The sequence below is a fragment of the Oncorhynchus masou genome, chromosome 16, assembly GCF_036934945.1.
Source record: "Oncorhynchus masou masou isolate Uvic2021 chromosome 16, UVic_Omas_1.1, whole genome shotgun sequence".
Taxonomy (NCBI): domain Eukaryota; kingdom Metazoa; phylum Chordata; class Actinopteri; order Salmoniformes; family Salmonidae; genus Oncorhynchus; species Oncorhynchus masou.
In genome coordinates, this window is record NC_088227.1 from 17,686,985 (window position 1) to 17,709,271 (window position 22,287).

General features: G+C 41.5%; 1 protein-coding gene across 1 annotated transcript; it reads right to left on the reverse strand.

The window, feature by feature from the left end:
* Positions 1-17,375: 17,375 nt before the first annotated feature.
* On the reverse strand, positions 17,376-21,633 carry vgll2a (vestigial-like family member 2a). The gene is made up of 4 exons (XM_064990395.1): positions 21,490-21,633; positions 19,466-19,761; positions 18,293-18,771; positions 17,376-17,675 (listed from the first exon to the last, which is right to left on the reverse strand). The coding sequence occupies exons 1-4, from the start codon at positions 21,574-21,576 to the stop codon at positions 17,635-17,637; spliced, it is 903 nt and encodes a 300-aa protein (XP_064846467.1). The 5' UTR covers positions 21,577-21,633; the 3' UTR covers positions 17,376-17,634.
* Positions 21,634-22,287: the final 654 nt, after the last annotated feature.

Sequence of the window (22,287 nt, forward strand, 5' to 3'; positions counted from 1 at the left end):
TGCCTGGGGGGTTATCTCTCTGTGAGGGGGCCCTGAGGATTCTTGGGGTCCATTTTGAGACCTCCGGCTCAGCGACGCTAAACTGGAACATGCGTATCGCAGTGGTACAGAGGAAGCTAGCAATGTGGAAAGCTAGGTATTTGTCTTTTATGGGCAAAGTCCTGGTCCTAAAGGTGGATGTGTTGCCGTCGCTTTTGTATTTGGCATACATCTACCCATTGCCGGCTTGTCTGAGAAGGCCTCTAGTGAAGCTTGTGTTTCAGTTTATGTGGAGTGGCAGGTATGAGTGGGTCGCCAGGGCACGCATGATCTGTCCCATCGGGGAGGGAGGTAGGGGGGTACCACATTTCCCCCTCAAGCTGGACACAATTTTTGTTTCTTTCTTGTTAACGGAGCTTGCTCAGCCAGTGATACACCCCTCCGGTTACCTCCTGCGGTTTTTTTTCTCGTATCAGGCGAGAAGCATAATGGTGTGGTCCAACACGGGTCCTCGGGCGGAACAGCTGCCGTGGCACTTTGGTCATGCGGCCAAGTGGCTGCGTGCGCACCCAGAGGTTGAAGTTGCCCGAGTAGGTTTAGATCATAGGCACCTGTACGAGGAGGTCAGAAAGGCAGAGAGTCCGGCGCCTGTAGTAGGCATCTCGGAAGTGGACTGGGAGGGAGTGCAGGTGAGGGGTCTGGACAACAGGCTCAAGGACCTGAATTGGTTGAGCCTTCATAAGTGTTTGCCGGTACGTTCCATCTTGTACCGGTATAGTTTAGTGCAATCCCCCACCTGTCCAAGATCCTCTTGTGGCAGGGAGGAGACTGTGCGCCATGTCTTTTGGGACTGTGCCTTTGCTGGAGTAGTATGGGCTAGCGCACAGGTGTTGTTAGGTTTGGTAAAGGGGGATTTTGTATTGACGTGGGCCAGGTTAGAGAGGGGTGTAGGGAGAGTGAGAGGGACGGATAGGGACAGGTTTCTGCTCTGGCTTCTCATTAGTCTCTTTAAACGGGGGCTGTGGGAAGCAAGGCTGAACATGGAGAAGACAGGGAGAGATTGGGGGGTGGAAGGGATAGTGAGGAGAGTGGAAGGAGATTTGAGGGGGGAGGATGGAGAGGGAGGAGAGGAAGTGGGGGCAGCATGCTGCTCGGGAGAGGTGGAAGGGGGGTTTAGGGCTGGGTGTCATTTAGATTTGTAAGAGGAGAGATTAGGGACGGGGAGATAGGGGAAGGTATTTTGTAGGGTGACGGGGAGGGAAGATGCTCCCCTGAGGTTTTGTTTGGGGTTTATGTTTAGTTTAATTTATTTAGTTTAATTATAAATACCATTATTTGAGTATGTATGTAAATTATGAGTTGTAAAGAATGAATGGTATTGATGATAATAAATAATTTTTTATTTAAAAAAAATAGGCTGTAATAGGTTTCACGTTCCGTTTTGTTGTTTTGTATTTATTAGTTATTTCATGTATAGTTCCGTTATTTGTTTCATTAAAAAACATGAGTAACCAACACGCTGCATTTCGGTCCGACTTTCTTGCGACAAACGAAGAACGCCGTAACACATACGAAGTAATGTATAGTTACAGTAACCTCAATGTGGCCATGCATGTGTTACTAATTTTAAGGTTGAATATTACATTTGTTTGTAAGATAGCCTTAACCTTAGTCTATTTACTGTATTACAAAAGTAATTTTGAATTGTGTTTGGTTGACAATGCAACCAAATATTAACATGTAAAGGAAATGTATCTACTGCTTGGATAGTTCCATCTGAGCCACTGGCTTAATCCCATTCTTTTATTTGTTATTGAATTGGAGACTTGACTCCAACATCATTTGTTCACTTGTCGACAAGTTAATAGGCTATTTATAGTGTCAAAAAAGTATATAGAATTCTTTTGGGGTGTCAACGCAACCAAATATCAACATTTGAATGAGCTGTATCTTCTCCATGGATCTTCTGTTCCACTGACTTAATCTGGATTTAATTCCAGTTTGTCTACAAATGAATCATTTATATTTTAAAACGTCTTAGATGTAATAGCAAAATGTAGATTTCCGCCTGAATAGACAAACCCCAAAAGTAACTGCTATTCATGTGTAATTACATGATTCTGACATTCCAAAACGTGGTATATTTAGAAAGAAGACACCTGAGGAAATGAACAGAAGATAGAGGTTATAGTTCACAATACACAAGATCAAGCACACACAGTTTTTTAATTTTTTTTATTTTGAAAGTATTCTTTCATTGACAAGCTATAACTGAATTATTGATGCACAGAGCTGGAAACACATCAGATCGCTTCCACAACATGTGAACAATATCAGAAAAAAATGAGATTGATGGACCTAACAACTAGAAATGGGCAGATGTTTTAGTAAGTGGTGTCAGGTATGGTCACCCAACGTTTCCAAGTGTCCCGAAACCTGTCAAAGGTGGCATATGTCTATAAATTAGATAATTCTAGTGCTAATACATATTTGCAATCCCTAAATGCTATTTTTTCAGTATAAAAACCATTTCTACCATATCATCCTCACTCAAACATTGTGGTGGTGTTATGGGGTAGACACCCTCATGATCTGTGGAGTCCCGGCTTTTGGTGTGAATCAACGTATTCCGTGTTAATTTCATTTATGCTTCACAACGCTAAAAGAAATGGACGTAAAAGCCATCTTGAAATGAAGTCATTGGCTCGGCCTGCTGTTATACATTCGTATGCCCATAAATGGTAGTAAATCACACCGAAGAGTTTAAGGCACAGATCAATAGCCAAGATACTCAGCTTTCCGCAGACACTTTGCAGATATGGGCTACCGTTCTCATACCAGACTGAATTGAATAAAAATCTAATAGGGTCCCCAAATATGGGGACTTTACATTTAAGAGGTTTTAAATTCACGTCTCCATCTCAACCACGTATCTAAGTTAAAGAATAGGACTAAGTCAAAACTTTAAATGTACTTTATATAAAGTTTGACTTGATTTAGTCCTATTCAAATAATATATAGACATTAATAGCATCATTGATGATATATGAGTGATAAATATGGTCATTTAATTTGCTCTGTTAAACCTTCCCTTTGGAATGACTTTGATATCAACAGTGAATCTATTTCATTTTTAAGTGGAGATCTCTCAACAATCATTCTCACTATAGCACATTGGCCGAAGTCAGTGACAAATATCCTATATCAGCAGATTTGGGATTGGTTAAAACCCTGGACGGGAGACCAAAGGCTAGCTGTAGATAAATCAGTTCTCCAGTGGGAGGTGCTGCCCAAACTATAGTTTTTTCTGATAGTGGCTATAACTTTGAAGATCTGATGTTGTTTTAAAGTTACAAATCCAACATGTTTTATACAAGGTTTGTCTGTTGAAATGTGGTTACTATTATGACATAATCCTGTGATTGAAAGTTATTTACTTTTTCTGAAGCCAATGTATTTTCCTCGTAAATTCTGAGTCACAATACGTTGACAAATTAAGTTGAAACAACGTCGATTCAACCTGTTTGTGCCCAGTGGAATAGTACTTACTTCTGATAAATTAATTTTATAAGTAAATACAAACAACTGAAAACAAACTTGCTCAGTACCCCATATATAAATGTTTTAGTAAGTACAGTGACAACTATCCCCTTCACACTGTATATCAACCTTCAGACAATCAAATAAACTATGAGAGAGAGGGGGCAACAATCTGTCCCTGGCTCAGAAGGCCCTCAGAGTTCAACTGCCCCATTACCCAAGGCTCCAGAGTGTCCCATTGTTGCAAAAGACAACACATCGTGGCAGAGCCCAGCACAGCTGTCCAAGCTGTAAGAGAATACCCGGCCACACTAAACCACAGCATCAATCTCCAGGAAGCTGACAAGCGATATGCCCACCTGTTCATCAGAGCTGACCGCGACCCAGCAGTGTCCTGGCCAGCATCGAGCCTGTGTGTCACAACCAGTAGCATGTCAGCGTCAACCCTGGTCCCTGTGTTGTCTTCCCCACGTTTGCCCCGCCGCTATAATGCCAACCTGCACGGCTCTGTCACAGAAGTTGTTGCAGATAACAGCCAACATAGCTCACACAGGATATCCTTTGTCTTACATGAGATATGACCCCACCGGGTCATGTTTTTGATATGTTAATGTGTCACTTATAAATGTTCATTTATAATGGAATGAAAAGTTTAGCAGGCTGTTGATATAGTTCCTGAACTAGAAATTCACAGCTAATCGAGTCCCATGTTTGTAGCTAAGATGGTAAAATGGTTTTCCTGAATGGACTCAACAGCAAGACTTAAAATCCCTATGGAGTATGAATGAAGACTATAAATCCAGTAGTATACAATACCAGGGAGCTGCCCAGTAACAGCTGACAGAGTGGGGTGTGACTGTGCTGCATGGTTTAGGTTGTGTCACGATTTACTAAGAGTGGTGGGTGGAATCAGGCGCAGAGAGCAGGGTTCAGTAATTTGCCAATTTATTCTCCGGCGCACAAAAACGGTCACGCCAACACACAGGGCGAATACAATTACCCAACCCAAACACAGGACCAAAATAGTCCGGAGAATATAAACACACGAAAACCACCATACAACAGAGTAACAAAAACAATCCCGCACAAAACAAGGGCGGGACAACCTACTATATATAAGGATGCTAATTAAACTAAAATACACACAGGTGAAACTAATAAGACAAAACCAACAGACAAACGAAAAAGGGATTGGTAGTGGCTAGTAGGACAGTGACGACGACCGCCGAGCACAGGCAGGGGAGCCAACTTCGGCGGAAGTCGTGACAGGTTGACATTAAAAATCACATTGAATCAGCGTCCCTGATCCCCCTGCCCATAAACCATAAACTCTGTGTACAAGACGTAACATCACGTATATGTTTCCTATGTACCACAGGAGGTACTGTATGTGCAACACTGATATTGAGTTTAACATGTAGGATCTTAATTTGATCACTCTTTTGTTGGTGAGAATTTTCTTGTAAAGCAGGAAATGCAAACTTGTAGTGTATTGGAGTTTGAAAAAGGCTTCTAAAGTTTGCAGTTTCCACTTTGAAATGTCATACTTTATTTGCCCTAATGAAAAAATGTATCAACCCCTACAAAAATGTCCATTAATTGTAATTCACATAATAATTAACATTCCATGTTGCCGCGGGATTATTTTTATTCTGTAGTAAAATGGTTCAAATTAACATCCTACATCTCTATTGTCTTTACATCATATACCATACATGTATTCAAGAGCTTGGGACTAGAAGGTTTTTTATCTGCATTTTTAACGAAAGTGCCATTCGTAGTGCACATAGGCACTAAACAAAACAATATCCCACAATGCAGATGGGAAAAGGAACACACTAAGTATTATCCCCAATTAGAGGCCACGATAATCAGCTGCCTCCAATTGGGAACCATACTCACACACCAACATAGAACTATAATAACTAGAAAAAAACCCTAGTCACGCTCTGACCTATTACACCATAGAGAACCCCTCGGCTCTCTATGGTCAGGGCGTGACAGTTATTGACATAGCCTTGACCCGTTCAATGTTCTCTACCTACATAGTACTCTAAATACCCCAATTCATGTTGTTAAGTTCTAAAAAATACTATATAAAAATTGCTGACACCATTCAAACCAATGAGGATTCTGAACGTTGAAGACATTTATCTCAGAATCATCTTTTTGCAGATATAACCTTATAGTCCCAAGCTCTTAAACCTTTCTTGCACTCAACAAACGTGTCAGTTGTTTTTCTGCTCTTTACTCTACATATCAAACCTATGTAATAATTTGCTCTTCTGACTGTTACTGCTCTCATATTGAGGGCAATCATCTACATCTGTAATTTTGGCATTCAGATATGTTTTCCTCAAATAAACCCCTAACAAACAAAGACAAATCCACTTTAAACTACTCTATTCTCGTCTAACATCCCAGACCTTCTCTGTTCTACTTGTTTCTATCAGTCACCTGTCAGGCTCTATCCTTGCTCTCAGCACACCTCACCTTCACACCTCAACTTCACACCTCACTTTCACACCTCACCTTCACACCTCACCTTCACCTCACCAATCTCTTCTCATCCCCTACTCTTTCTGCCCCGTCTCTGCTCTTTTGTTCCCCCTCCCTCTTTTTCGCTCTGACTGTTGAGCTCCCCGCCCCAACCCCCTATCCTTTCCCAAAGCCCCCCACCCCAGGGGCACAACACTAATGGTAGAGGGGCTTGGACCTAGGCTCTTAGGGGTGCCAGAGCAGGAAGTTGGGGGTTTCATGTTACCTGGCCAGGTAAGACCATGTTTGTTTACCATTATCACAGCAAGTCCGGAGGTCATGGGACATGAAAAAGTGCGGTGACTTTGGAGAGTGAAGAATTGTTGACATTTGGAATAGCTGATACCTAATCCTGGCATTGTGTGGGATCCAGCACTCTAGCTCCCCAGCTCTCAACATTCCTCACCCTCCATGGACAGACAGTGCAAGTCTAAAGGTGTGGCAGAGGCCCTTTTTTCTGTCTGTGTTCCGCTATGGTCCTCACACCTACAACAACACCAACATGCATGCACACACTTACACACGCACACAAACACATGGTTTGTTTCTTGAACATGACTTAATAATTACAGCAACAAACGGAAATCAACATGTTGTTCCTCACATATCTATGTCGGAGTGCTCCAGTTGCATGGCAAACTTCCATTCACATCACGTGTTCAGTTCAAAGTCAATTGTTGCACACTCAGTTTATCACTAAATGGAACCATGTCTGTCTGACAAGGTCAACCTCTTTTAGAAGGGAGATGTACCACTAGGGTAGCCTAGTGGTTAGAGCATTGGACTAGTAACTGGAAGGTTGCAAGTTCAAATCCCAGAGCTGACAAGGTACAAAATCTGTCGTTCTGCCCCTGAACAGGCAGTTAACCCACTGTTCCTAGGCTGTCATTGAAAATAAGAATTTGTTCTTAACTGACGTGACTAGTAAAATAAAATGAAAATACTCTCAAGATGCATAGCTCAAAGAATATGGTTCCCTGTGCAGATGCAGGGTCCATCATCCTCAAAATAAAGTGATTGCAATTGACAGGAAAAATCTATCCTACAGATATGACTTGACACATCCATTTTGGCGGAGGGAGCTCTTCCAGAGGCCAAGCTTTCACTGCCCCTGAGAGTTTCTGGAACAGCTGGGCCGGAGGACGTGGTGGCTGTTCCCCTGTAGCATGTCACACTGGACAGACGGGGCCACAGAGTCTCGTAAATCAGGCCGACCAAGAGGGTACTGTAGTGCCGGCCATCTTGGACCCTCTCACGCCATCTGAACTGCTGCCCTGTTTGTGCCTGATGTCACCGAACTAACAGAGCGAGGTACAAGTGTGTTATTTCGGGGGCTCCATCCCTTGATGTGCTAAGTATGGTAGTGTGTGCTTCTCTGTCCTTGGAGGCGGTGAGTATAAGTAGAGATGGTCAGAATGCACCGAGGGGGTGTATGAAATAGGAGCACTGCACAGTATAAGCTCAACTCCACTTCTATGAGTATGATTTATGTAACCAGCTGCTTCTCTATGAAAACCAGAGTTTTCCATCTCAATCTGCCATCTTCATTTGCAGGAATGAAGTGGCCCTTTAATCCTGGGGCTCAATGAGTGGCACATCACTTTGAAAGCTGCCTCAAATGTTATCCCACTGGGCAGTTGTCCTCTGTATACATACATTTTAAAAGGGAAGTAATCTCACCAAAGGGGAATTCAATCTGAGCTCTAGGAATAGTGAAAAACTGAGTTTAAATGTATTTGGCTAAGGTGTATGTAAACTTCCGACTTCAACTGTACATAAATACATATATATACAGTACATACATTCAAACATAACATACACAGATGAATAAATACAAAAAAAGAACAAAAACAAAGAAACAGGAGGCATTTGAACCCAGTCTGGCACAAAGAGAAGATTATTCACAATCTATATACACATGTACCATTTACCACATAGAGGCTAAATATTTGTGCAATTTAATTATTGGTAGCCCTTTGTCTTTTATTCCAGGCTTTATCGAAATATTCTGCAAACAGAAATACACAATGGAAACATATCAGTTTCTCCTCATCGCTCAGCCACGTAATGGGAGGTTATATCTGGTGTGCTTTCTGGAATAAGAGCAAGCGTATGTCGTTGTAGAAAGGGCAACAGAGGACAAAATGAGTTTCATTCTCAATTTCTTTGAGGTCACAATAGTTACATAGGCTTTCCTCTTGCATTTCACCACAATACCGACTTGTTTCAATATGCAGAGGCAAGATCCCTGATCTTACCTGTTTCAATAAGCAGAGGCAATATCCCTGATCTCAAATCAAATCAAATCAAAATGTATTAGTCACACGCGCCGAATACAACAGTATTCGTGAAATGCTTACTGTGAAATGCTTTCTAACGAGCCCCTAACTAACAACACAGTTAAAACGAATGGATAAGAATAAGAAACAAAAGTAACAAGTAATTAAATAGCAGCAGTAAAATAACAATAGTGAGACTATATACAGGGGGGTACTGATACAGAGTCAATGTGCTTAGAAGCCTCTTGGACCTAGACTTGGTGCTCCGGTACCGCTTGTCGTGCGGGAACAGAGAGAACAGTCTGTGACTAGGGTGGCTGGAGTCTTTGACAATTTTTAGGGCCTTCCTCTGACACCACCTGGTATAGAGGTCCTGGATGACAGGAAGCTTGGCCCCAGTGATGTACTGGGCCATTGACACTACCCTCTGTAGTGCCTTGCGGTCGGCGCCCGAGCAGTTGCTATACCAGGCAGTGATGCAACCAGCCTGGATACTCTTGATGGTGCAGCTGTAGAACCTTTTGAGGATCTGAGGACCCATGCCAAATCCTTTCAGTCTCCCTAAGAAGGAATAGATTTTGTCGTGCCCTCTTCACGACTGTCTTGGTGTGCTTGGACCCTGTTAGTTTGTTGGTGATGTAGACTGTTGGTGATGTGGTGATGTGGCCTGTTCCTAAGAAAGCAGTATATCGTTCGAGTCGGGTTCGTCAGACTCGTTAAAGGAAAAAATGTATTCTGCCAGTCCGTGATCACAGTCCTGATGTCCAGAAGTTATTTTCAGTCATAAGAGACGGTAGCGGCAACATTATGTACAAAATAAGTAAAAAAATAAGTTGCAAAAAATGCAAATAAACAAACAAAAAACACAATTGGGTGAAGACACGTAAAACGTCTGCCTTCTTCTCCGGCGCCATCTCACCTGCGCACACAGTGATCTCTTGCTTTTAGGTAGGTTATACATAATATGTCTCTCACACACAAATTCACCCTTATTCAAACAAAAGGTTCTCAATTTGGGTTTACAAATAATCTCCTCCACCCATTTTCTTCATATTGCATCCACAGTTGTTTTATGATCATATTTATGTCTCCCTTGATTTGGTACAGATGTTGACTGTCAGACTGTTGAACAATTCAAACATTCCTGCTGAATAGTCCAGAACAGGACACACGCACGTCTGATACAGTTTGGAATACATAGCACAACGAATATCTCTTGAGTGTTTTTGTTTTCCATAAGAGCTCTACTTGCTGATTCGGCCAGGGCAGATGTTTCGTATAGAAAGGTAACATGTTCATCAATAAAGAGACCCAAATATTTATAATTGCTAGTAAATTCAGGAATGTCTTCACCAAAACACAACGGAAAAACACTTCTCTTAGTACCTGCTTTTCTAAAATGCATTATCTGTGTTTTTGTCTGGTTGATCGTGAGTCTCCATCTTTAACACCAATTGACTGTATGTTTTCCAAGAACATTTGATTTATCCAGCAACAGACAGCTTTGGCTGTAAAGTATTGGCCAGCGATCACCACAGATATTTTTCAACACTCCCTCCTTTCTCTTCTCCCCTTTAATGTCCCACATTTCTGGTCAGTAATTGCAGATTTGTATTTATTGTGGATATGCCCTTTAGCTGCTGCCTTGGCTCCTCCTGAGGTACAGCAAAATGAAGGCAGTTATACATTTTAAAAACATTACAATACATTACAATAAATTCATAACAGATTTCACAACATATTGTGTGACAACATGATCATACATTTTGTGATTTGTTCATGTAGGTTGGTCAATGACTTTGTTGATGCATGTATTTCACCAAGGGGCTCCAGTTCCAGAGAAACTCTTTGTGTTTATGTGTAAATTCACATTTAGTTAGTTTCTCTTACGGTATACACTCCAAAGGGGACGGTGACAGTCGTTGTTGGCTAAAGTGGGAAGTTATGGAGAGGCGACGATGGAAAAGCTAAATAAAAGCTATGGAACAAAACCAGTGACTTCGTCCTCTGGCGGCAGGTGGAAAGTCGATAACTTTGTGGCTGAAGTTCACAGCTCTGAAGCTTTTACTCTGCCATTGGCTGTTGGACTTGAAAGTGTGTTTTCTCTGTTCCCCCGTCCATTGTTTTAGACTCGTGTGTCCATCAAAACTCTTACACAAAGGTGTGTTAACAAAATACTCTTTCCAATGTCAACACTTTCTCGTTGAGGCCTCATTCACGGTACAAGATCTTCTCTTACCTTCCAGTGACATCTTTTTCAGTCGTTTGTAACCACAGACTTTGTTTCTCCCACCCAGAGGACTGTCGCAAGCGTATTAGATATGCGAAGAATTCCCAGAACAAGACATGATGATTCCTTCCCATTGTTAGGAGTGTTCCAGCCCAGTTAACATGCAAACAGTGAGTGCTGCAGTGAAATAGGATATTCTCACTTAACACAGGTTTACTCCAAACTTCATAAATCAGTGCTGAGACGGAAGGGAAGTTCACTGGCTGAAAAGTAAAAGTAAACACTTCTCCCCCACAGATTTTGAGTTCTTCAGTCTGTTTTTTCAAGTCCATCTAGAAATGTAACTTCTATATTGATGAAATATATGTATATATATATTGTGTGTTGGCACGACAGAGTGGGCAAAAGCTTCTGTACGTACTCTAAAACTAATCTTTATTGGGTCTTCGATAATAAAGTCCAACATGTGTAATGTTTAGAAATGTAATTCCACTGTGATGTTCTAGAGTTAGTAGGTTTTACATGATGAACAACATGCCTTCAGATCTATGTGAGTTCAAAATGGCATCAGCTCCTACACTCTGAAAAGAAACGTTTCCTGGAGTTTGCTTTAGGGGTTCTTAAAATTGAAGCTGTGGAGTAATTCCCCTATAATGGATCCTCGAAGAACCTTTTGTGGTTCATTTTTTTAACTACCCCCTACCTTCCCGTTATTATTATTAATAATATGCATAACAACAATAACACAATATTTTAGTTGTCATTTTTTCATAATGATTTTTATTTTATTTTTAATAATCGAAATATGAAGTAAACTACCAGCTGAGCACCAAGTCCAATGGGTATATCCTCTGGCATGTTGATGTTAATGTGCTGATGTTCTCCGTATCCATAGCCAGAATGATTTTCATCAGAGGTGTAAGGAGGTGGAAGTGTGTGAATGACAAAAATAGTAATTATACAGATGTTTAACAAATTATACAGATGTTTAACATGCTCACAACAGTATTCATACCTTTGTTTTGTGGTGAATGTGAATGAAAAAAACTGTTTGCAGATTTGTATTTAAAACTATACACCTACCTCGTCCGTAATGTAGAGGCCTATGTGATTTTCATTGAAGAGGTAAGGGAGGAGGGTGGTACATGTGCATAACATACCAACACTAATTGAAATACCTTTGTGTACCTCCTTGTCTCTCTCCCTGCAGACACAAACAAAAAAAGTGAGCAGTTCAGTCATCTGCACCCAAATACATCTAGCCTTCAACATGTTCTTATAGCATGCATATTCTTACCTCTTTGTTGATTGATATCCATTGAATTGTGTCCAGTAGTCCCCCACAGACCAGTTGACTAAAATGGTTTGGATGATCTTTTATCCGCTGTTATTTCAGAAACATCCTCTATCCACCCTGAGACATGGAATGTCAGTTTGAGGTCAAACGTAAGACAATACAGATAATCCAGAGTCTTGGCAACCACTCTAGCTATGTGGTACGTAGATGGATATGCTGAATTGCTGGCTTTAAAATGCATTCAAAATCAATAGCAGCCTAAATGAAATATTCACCTAAAAGCATGTTTCAAAAACAGTTTGCTCCATAGCACCATCAGGGGGTTTGTCCTTTTTCAGCATGATGCTCCTGTGTTGACATGGTTCCAAGTTTGCATTTGTAGCGCTTATGTTGACTAATGAGAAAAATGCCAATGGCCATGGTGTGAGAATCGCCAGCCATGTGGCACATGTGGATGGGCTGAATGTCACACAGAGCTGCTCTACAGCTCCAGCATTCGTGTGGTTGGCATTCCTCTACAACTAGGGAGAGGCGGTATCATACAAACTCCAACATCCGACTCCTTTGTTCAATGGTGCTGAGAGGGCCAAGTAGCAGGCATTACAACAGTGATGCTATGACAGAGGCCCCAGGGTAATAACTGGCCCACCAGGAGGTTTTGTCTGGCCCTTGACATGAATTAATTTCATGAGCAAATAATCTTCCCTAGCGATTTGTATCATCAACATTTTTTAATACAAAAGGGAGCTCACAGACACAGATGACGACATACTGTAGAAATCATTAACCTTAATTATTGAGATATATTGTGCGAGTTTCTCATGTTGACAATAGTTGTCTTTTGGCCTGTGACCTTTTCAACGGCCCACTAATTCATATGGTTGACCATCAGTGCATTACAGAGGTCCATGATTGATTTTTCCTTTCTTTCATAAACAGCCTCCATGAATTAATTTGAACCGTTGACAGCAGCTCGTCCATCAATTTGTTTTATTTATTTCACCTTTATTTGATGGTTTCCTGAGCCATGAAGAAAGACAAAGAAAGAAACAGAGGCTAAAGAGATGACATGCTATAACGGTGGTCATGAGGGCTCCTCGCAAAACAAGATTAACCGAGTTTAAAATAAAACATTACTGCGACACATGGCTGAACGTAGCACATTACCAGTATCTCAGGTGGTCCATGTAAGTGATCCTGTCTTGAGTTTGGGGAGAGACCGAGCCATAAACTCTACCCAAGGCTGAACGTGACTTGATTAACATTAGTCTGGAACGTTGCCGCTGCAAAGAGAGAACTGACTGTGGCAATGCGAGCATGGCAGTGCGTGTGATGGTGAAGCTGAGGCTGTGTGATAGACAGTGCTTGACTTGGGCAGGAGCTCACCGGAGCTGAGTACCGGCACCTCCATTGCTTGAGCTCCTGTTCCCCTGATGGAATATTCGCTCAAAAGTATTGCGGAGCTCCTGCATCTAAATATAAACAGTAGCAGCACTCAAAATGAGTACATGCACCAATTTCAGTACAAGTCAAGCATTGGCGATAGATCACACTATGCCAAATTCATGGACTAAATAAAAAACATAATGCCTTCTGCAATTTAGCCTGGCATGTGTTTAGAATCATATTTCAACTCTCGGAGGTTATATTACAAGGCAAGCCTCGCTCAAACTGTGGAGGATGTAATATCCCAGATGCACTTTTTAATTCTGAGGGTAATGATATTCTCAAACAAATGTAAATAGTGACAATGGTTTATTTGCATGGTTGTGACAAACCACTACAGGTTTATGTCATTTTAAGCACACAGGCTAAACTGATATGTGTTGATGTATACCTTCTATATTGGCAAGCACAAATAAACTGTCCACAGTGTAGGTGCACATTTTATGAGACCATAGTGAGAAGGCCAGCGTAGGAACATTTTCTCTTGAGTATGTATGCATATGATAGTCTATCAATCACTGTAGAAGTGAAATACCTCTTTGCATATTGAAGAAGCCTAAAGTAATTAATATGCACAGTGATCCAAATGTCTTATGGTAGGCAGTGGCGAGTTTTCATGGACGCCAAGGGAAGCTAGGCTTCCCCAAATACTTCACCTAGAAAAAAAAATATATGAAATAATTTTAATCTCTCTGTGTTTTCATAATTGTCGGTCAATTCGCAAGAGGCTGAATCTCACCGGAGAAATCATCCGAGAGAGGGAAACTGCGCAGTTCTGTCTCAGTATGTGTAGATCATGTATCTGATTCTGTTTGGAACAAAAGAGTGTGACATGTTGCCACACTAGCATTTGATTGATTGATGCCAGTAAGCAGTTGGCCTCCCTTGATAATTAAAAAATATATATATTAGCAAATCAGCTTTGAACTGAGCTCAACTGTGGGTTGTCCTGGCACTGCAAAATGCCCCCCAAGGGAGGCCAGTTCGTATTTGGCTTCACACCAATCAAATCACATCCTAAGCTAAACATCTTCATTGTCAGAAAAAACGTGTCTGTTTCTGGTCTGCTTGTGTTGATGCCCTGCAGTCGCTAGCTTGCTAAATTGTCGCTTTTCCTAAGCCATGGGTGGAGATGGGGATTTGGACTGGTGGTTTTGACTAAATTCTCTGCACAGGCCAATGATTATGATGGCAATTCTGATCTAACCATAAATTAAATTTTGTCACTGGCCTGAGACGATTGAAGTTCAATATGTAGTCTAGTATGCTCACATTAACTAGCTAGCTAACTTAGCTGGTTCATTTTACCTATGCGAGGAAGTTAGGCTAGCAAACATTTTAGCTAGGTAGCCTATGAAAACTAAAAGCATACTGTGTGACAGAGCCATAGACCGTTTTCCAACATGAAAGAGAGGAGGATGGGATTGGCATTCAACTTTTCTTTTTTCTTTTTTAAAACTTGGGCACGCACACAGTCATACACAGACAGAAATAAGTACCATGTACATAATATTTAGAAGCATTGATTGGATTAAATTGTTTTTGGTATCTTTGTTTTCAGTGTACTAAACTAAGCATATATGGCTTTGCTGATTTGATGTTTAAATGCTTAAGTTGAGATGGTGCTGGAATAGCGGAGGCAGTGCTCCTGTTGTCTTTGTGCTGACTTGCGGTACCTCCGTGGCAGCTCATTGTCCCGCAGAGGCTGAAGGTCACGCACAGTGACAACTGGAGCCAGATCACACACTCCATAAACGGTGTTTTTAGGATAATGTTAATGACAGCTCCGCTCGATCTCTATAGCAACCATCAATTTCAGAGTTCTTGCCTTCAGTTTATGCGTTAACCTCACAAACATACCTAATAGAGACACGAAAGGCTATCGAGTGTCCCGTCGCATGTTCCGAGGACCAGCTTGCTCGCACGCTTTGCAACAGGTCCGAGTCAGACATGTGGTGCCGACGGCATGGGAACAAGACTCGCGTTTTCCATATGAACAGTTCTGGGTGGCACACTCAAACAAAACATTGGTCTGTTATTGCCTACACACCAATCTATTATGCTATGCCCTTTTTTCATAGTAGGCTATATATCACATTTAAACAAGCAATTGTTTTTACCCATGATGTCGCTGAATAGCCCACACTTTGATGTTAGGCTACCAATAACAATTATGTTATAAGAACACACACACTAATAGATTTAACGCATCAATAATTTTCCACTTAGCCTAGATGCAGTAATTAATTCACCCAAACACTGCATGTGGCCTATTTTACCTGCCAATTGCACGTCATCCCCATTAACTGCTAAAAAACAAAAATGTCTCTGAGAATATTCCTTTGTTAGAGGTTCTCCGGGGAGTGAGAGACCCTCCACCTCTCTCTTGTCATTCATCACTTTTGCCAGAAGCTGATATTAATCTACAGCTGTCCAGTGCTAAACTGAAACACAACCAAGAAAGGGAACACACGACGGCAGCCTCACACATTATTTTTGTTTGAATATGTTGGAATGGTCTTTTCTTTCCCCCCCCCCAATGTCCTTTTCAGCCCCCTGATTCTTATGACCGTTCCATTGCCCTTTCTCCCTCCGATCATTAAGTTCTGTGTTAATTGTGGCCTGTTTTGTATGTAGCCTTTTGTATGTCTTCGAGGAGAAAAGTATGTCCTTGGAGAAAATAGAGACGGTGTTGAATATAGTGAAAGAAATATCCCTGGCGTCTTACATTTGAACATTCGAGTCATTTAGTGGACACTTATTTCGTGACGCACAGCTGGAGCATTCATCTTAAGATAGCTAGGTGGGACAACCACATATCACAATCACAGTCCATTTTTCCTTAATAAAGTAGCTCTTCTCAAGAACATCTTAGTTGAATGTTCTTGAATAGTATTCTTCCAGACAAGGTCAAATACTATTCTGTACAAATACTTCATAGACTTTTGCTGGTGTTCGGTATTGAATGCTCTTTAGAAATATGTCTTTACATTGACAAGTTGAAGCATCAGCATTCAGTATCTACAAGAGAATGATTTAAGGTTCATGCAAACCCCAGTACACTGACAATACATTAGTGGAAGTTAAAAATTGAACACCTAAAGGAAAAGTCCACCCCAAAACTATCTTTTGGTATTTGTTTCATTAGTCCATTGTTGTCATATGATGCAAAACACAGCATCACATGATGCAAGTTACATCATAGGGGACGAGTTCTGCATTTTGAAGGTTACATATCTTAAGAACTTGATTGCTGACAAGTAAAACACTTGTCAACAACGGACTAATGAAACAAAAAACAAAAGTTTCCTTTAAGTTGTGCTTGCAGATGGCTGAACGATATCTATTTTGTACACATATCATTGACGAAATTAACCAGAACTCACATCAAACAGGATAGTTTTCAAATGAACTGTCTATGAAATTGTGTATTCTATAGACTACGCATTTTATCTCTAAACTTGAGTTTTAATCACATTGTCCCATTGCTTTATAATTACAGGCTGAGGCATACAACACATTGACATTACATTACAACTGTATCAAGAAAAAAATACTTTAAAAAGGTCAATATATTAATATGTTCACAATACAATATACCATGGATAATGACTGTTTGATTTTAACTTTGCTTTATACCTGGGATGACTGAAAAACAATGGGGAATAAGTACATAAAGATCACATATACTGTAGCACTGCCCAGATATGGCACACAGACATACATAGCACAGTTGTGCGTGTCCACTTCTGCTACCTCCTGTCCACCCCGCACCTCAAAATCACCAGTCAAACCAGTTGTTCCCTGTGGGTCGAGGTCCAGATTTGACAAAATGCTCAATTTATGAAGTCCAGAGCCCCTGGTCAAACACTGTGCAGTGACACTACAATTGTGTGTGTCCGTTGAGTACTGAAACAGTTGTCGTTGACAGCTGCTTGGGAGCAAGACAGAGTCAAATGGCTTCAAATAGCCGCTGCTCACTTCAGTCATGTTAGAGAATGCTCCTCTCTCTTGCTCCTCTCCTTTCATATATATATAAAAACACAATAGCAAAGTGTTTTTCCAGTCTTCGAGTATGCTCTCGTCAAATCTATTTTTTTACTTTCCAGTTTCACTCTTTTTTTCTTTTTCAACAAGTGTCCTCTTTGGAGGAAAGTGTTCAGTCTTGGCCAGATAACATTTTGTCAGTCACACCACAGAGCAGTTCTGGCAAGCTGTCCAGCAAGTCCTGCATGGTTTTCCCCCTCCTTTCTCTTTAGTAGGAGAGAGTTTTAGGATTCTCCCCCATGTCCACTGCATTTCCAGCAGAGAGTATCCGAGTAATTTCAGCTGAGGATGTTTCCGCCACTGAAGGTGTAGCGTCGAGCTGCAAGTGAGATTAGAATCTGTTACAGAAAATGTCTGTCAATATCATACAGTGCAGAGAAACACAGAGGCCAGCTCGGGCCTGGGAGGGCAGCAGAGCTTTAAAACCAGTACAAGTCCTTGCTCTTATCCTGGACCTGCAGACCTGAGAGGAAAGAGAGAAAAAAAGAGAGAAAAGAAAAGGGAGTGCAAGAGAAGGATTAGGAAGAGGGAGACCAAATGGCTTATATGTAGAAGCAGGAAGCCCTTAAAGCAGAAAAGTGTAAAAGCATATTGCCTCCCAGGAGAAAGAAGAGACAGAGAACTCGACCTTTTAAACCCATAAATACGTTGGTCTTTCTTAGTGTTGGAGAGTGGCCTTGACAAGACAACTGTTTCCCCCCCGGTGAGAACAAAACCCTGCATAATGTTATGAATGTAAGCATAACCCCCGTGTAAGGCGTCACACCGTTTCTGAACTTTTGCATTCAATTAATTGCAGAGCGTACAATAGTAGTCATGAATGTTTGAGGAAAATGAAATTATGCAGGCTATTCTGAAGTGCACTTGGAACAGCTAGTCCTTTATGAAGAGTGAACACTGCATGTTGTGTGCTGTTGTTATCGCTGCTGTTGTTACCTGCATCCACATTGAGGCCGATGCTCTGGCTGATGTCTGCCCCTGCCCCTGTGAACGTCCCAGTCCAGGCCGAGCTGGCTGACTCGCTCTTCCCAATATCACACGGTGAGGCTCTGGGTCCGGGGACAGTGGATGGAGGGAGCCGGTGCGGCCGGACAGAGGGCACCAGCAGAGAACTGTAGCGGGGGTCAAAGTGCGTGCCGTAGACTTCGTGCATGCTGGGGCGAGGGTAGGGGGAGCCCTGGGTGCCGATGGCCCCACCGAGTGAGTAAGAATGGTGGTGGTGGTGTGAGTGGTGCCAGGGCTCTGGGGTGGCCTGGTGGAGGTGGCTGTGTAGAGAGGCAGAGGAGTAGGGGTCCCCAGGGAAGGGTATGTCTGAGTAGGAGGATCCTAAGGCACTGCTCAGGGACGAGGGCTGGTACGCACTGTTCCAGAAGGATGGGGGGAAACTCCTCTGGCTCATCGGGAATAATCCATCTGGGAATCCACAGACACATTGAAATGCTCAATCACAGATCAATGAAGTGGTAAAGACAATGAATGTATCTGTGGGTGAGGATCGATAAGCCAGTTCTGAGAATATGGCAACATAAAAAGCGACTAGGATCATTCAATTATCAATTCATTTGAAAGGATGAAATAAAGGAAAACATTATGAGAAAAAGATGCATATGGATAAATAGTAGTTGTCAGTTATTCCTGAAGGTTGATCAAAATTGGGGAACGGTTGGCGACATAATATTGGTCATATAATTACATTTGAAAATAATTCATTGAGGGAATAAAATGCAACAGAACAAATTTTAGCTTACCAAACCCTCACTACAAATTCCCCTACAATATAGTGAGGAAGTCTGAGCCCTACATTACACAGAACAGCGTGTTGTTATTTTCAACTGCCTTTCGATCAATGTTGTTTTACTTTGTGATTCCGTTGCGATTTTGATCCAACACAAATGAGAGTGAATGACTGCAGACTGAAACTGAAACTATGGGAGCAAAACTGAGGATTCGTTGATTTGTTCCAAAAATCCAGTTTAAAATTAAGTGTATTTGAGTAAGATGTGAACACAATAATATACAAAAACCTCACTTGCATGCAAGACATACATACAAGTCATTGTGATGAAATGAAACCGCGTGGACAGGTGTTTGGAGTGGTTCGGTGATCCTCTCCATGAGGTGGATGTAGACCTACCTCGTGCAGACTTGTTGCTAGCCGACCCGTGGACGTAGCTGGTTGGCTGGCTGAGGGCCCGGCTGAAGTGCTCGTCCACCACGGAGCTGATGTCCCCGTGGAAGTAGGTGAAAAGCACGCATCGCGAGTTCAGGTACTCGGCCTCCGGAGGGTGATCCTTCTCTCGCGCGCAGTCTTCCTCCTTTATCGTCGGCCCAGGGAGATTTGAGAACGAGCTGCCCCCGCTGATGCTCTCTTGCGCTTCTTGCATTTTGGAATAAAATGCCAATTTCTGAAACATCCGATAAAAAAAACGTCAGAATTGAATAGCCTTGACACGCATTTGATACGAATTCCTATCAAGGCAGTTACCAATTATCAATTTGAATTTCACCTGCACATAATCATTTGGTGGGTCACGGCCAGGCATTACCAAAGGCTACCCTGGAGAAATTAGGGTTAAGTACCTCAACATATTTTTCAATTTGTCGGCTCAGGGATTGTCCAACAGTTGTGCAATCGTGTTATATTGTGGTCTCTGTGCGCTTTTTAGGCTATATTCAAAATGGCAGGTACTTAATAAGTTTAGTATCCTCTCCTCATTCATAGGCCTACTCAAAGAGGAGGCAGTGGTTGGATTCAAGTTCAAAGCTATTCAATTTAAACCCGTGAGCATAATTATGAACCTTCAAATCAAATTGTATTTGTCACATACAACACGTTAAGACTTCAGAGCGAAATGCTTACTTACGAGCCCTTTCCCAACATTGCAGAGTTAAAAAGTATGAACAGTTAGATGTATTTTTTAAAGGAAATAGTAACACAATAAAACAACCATAACGGGACTATATACAATGAGTATGTCACCGGTAGATGAGGTAATTGAGGTAATATGTACATGAAGGTAGGGGTAAAAGTGACTTAGGCAATCAGAGTAGCACCACCATATGTGAGCTTTGGAGGGTGTCGAAGTGAATCCCAGCATTCCCTTTTCTCTCTGCATACTACATTTAAAGAAGACGTTCGCACTATTTGACATTTGAAAACCAGCTCTCTGTGCAAACAAAGATCTGAATTTGTATATTGACTGTGAGAGGTTTTAAGAAAGTGGCACGGCTTTAAGAGGGCCTTAGCACCAATGCACGTCTGGAAACCGAATATCCCAAACGCCTTACAGGTTCTTGTGCATGCACCAGCAGCATTAATTTAATTTACAGATATGTATCACAGGACGTGGGCCAACGAAATCGTTACCAGAGCACTAATTAAATTGTATGTAGAAAAGTGGACGCGTCCAGACAAAATAATTATTATTAATGTAAAAAGTCATAAATTACAGCCTACAGATTAAAACAATAAAATAATAATAATTGTGCTTGACGAACGATTAATAAAAGTTGCGAACATAGCCTAAGCCTAAACTCTATTAATGACCCATAAGTATTTTGTATTGACTGGTTAATAAAGTTAGGCTTAGGCTTATTCAAATATGTAGATTGAAAAGGCCATCTAACCCATAACCTACAGATTGCAAAATATCCTAATTGAAAAAGCAATAAAAGACGCAATCAAATTCAGTAGCCTAAACGGAAAAGTATGCAATTGCCGGAGTGATTCGATTTTGCAGGACAAGACCGAGGGAGAGCGATAGCCTAAGCAACTAAAACAAAACAAAAATATATTTGTTATCAACTAAAAAATATTATCACGCAAATTAGGTAGGCTTCTGAATAACAATGCAAGGAGGAATGGCTATCATTAAGGAAACATCAATCAAAAGTAAGGCTCATAAATTCATCTTAAATAGGTGTAACTGTAGGTAAGGAGGGCTATTGTTTCCACAATCGACTGAAGGCTGTCATGGAGAATCATTGTGAGAGTGGACAATGCCAAAATACAGCAGGCCTGGATAAATCAAATGATTTATAATAATGCGCAGTTCAAGTTTTTCATCAAAGTCTGACAAAACTTTCCCTGAACCAAATCTGCCAGTAGTTTAAACAACACATCAATAACGTACCTGGTGATGATATGGGCTATACGCTGCGGCAAAATAAGGCTGAGGTGGTGGACCATACACTTGATACATAACATCCAAGCAGCTCATGGCTAAAAAAAGCGAATTCTCACGGATAGTAATTTGACGGAATAAGCAAAATCTTCATTGGAGATTGTAGACGGGGAGAGGTTAAAGTAACTTGGAACGTTGGAGAGCGGCGTTTCTATCCCATTTGCGCTGCACGTCCTGCCTTCGGTCTTTACGCACCGTCAGTGCGACAGGAACGCGTGGCGGCAAAAGTAAAGACATTACACAGCCAGCCGTTTTGACGTGTCTCTGGACGAGCCTGCATCCGACCAATGAGGGAACAAAAGCACTTCACAACCAGGTGTATTTTATCCAAAGTCTGCAATAAACCTTTCATTACCGCCATGAGTTGCGTGCTGCTAAATTAAGAACAATGTGGAGCCCTGCCAGATAGGTCACTTACTGGAGAGTTTAGCAACACCCAAAATGTTGACTGTAGTCTCATGTCATCCTGATATCAACCTGTAATTCATTCCTTTGATATGCACCTGCATGTTACCTGTATATAATCTTTATTACAGACCAATATGTTCATTTCATACATGTTATGTTTAATTTGTTGTCCAAGTACATTGTCCAAATTTTGGTAAATAACACGCACTTGATGTCAATCATTTCGAAACCTAAACCTTTTGAAAAGTACATTTTCGAATACTTTTACAGTTTGATGGGCCCTGGATAGGAAACCTTGAAGCATCAAGCTTCATGGGTCTGTGGTATGCCGTATAGATC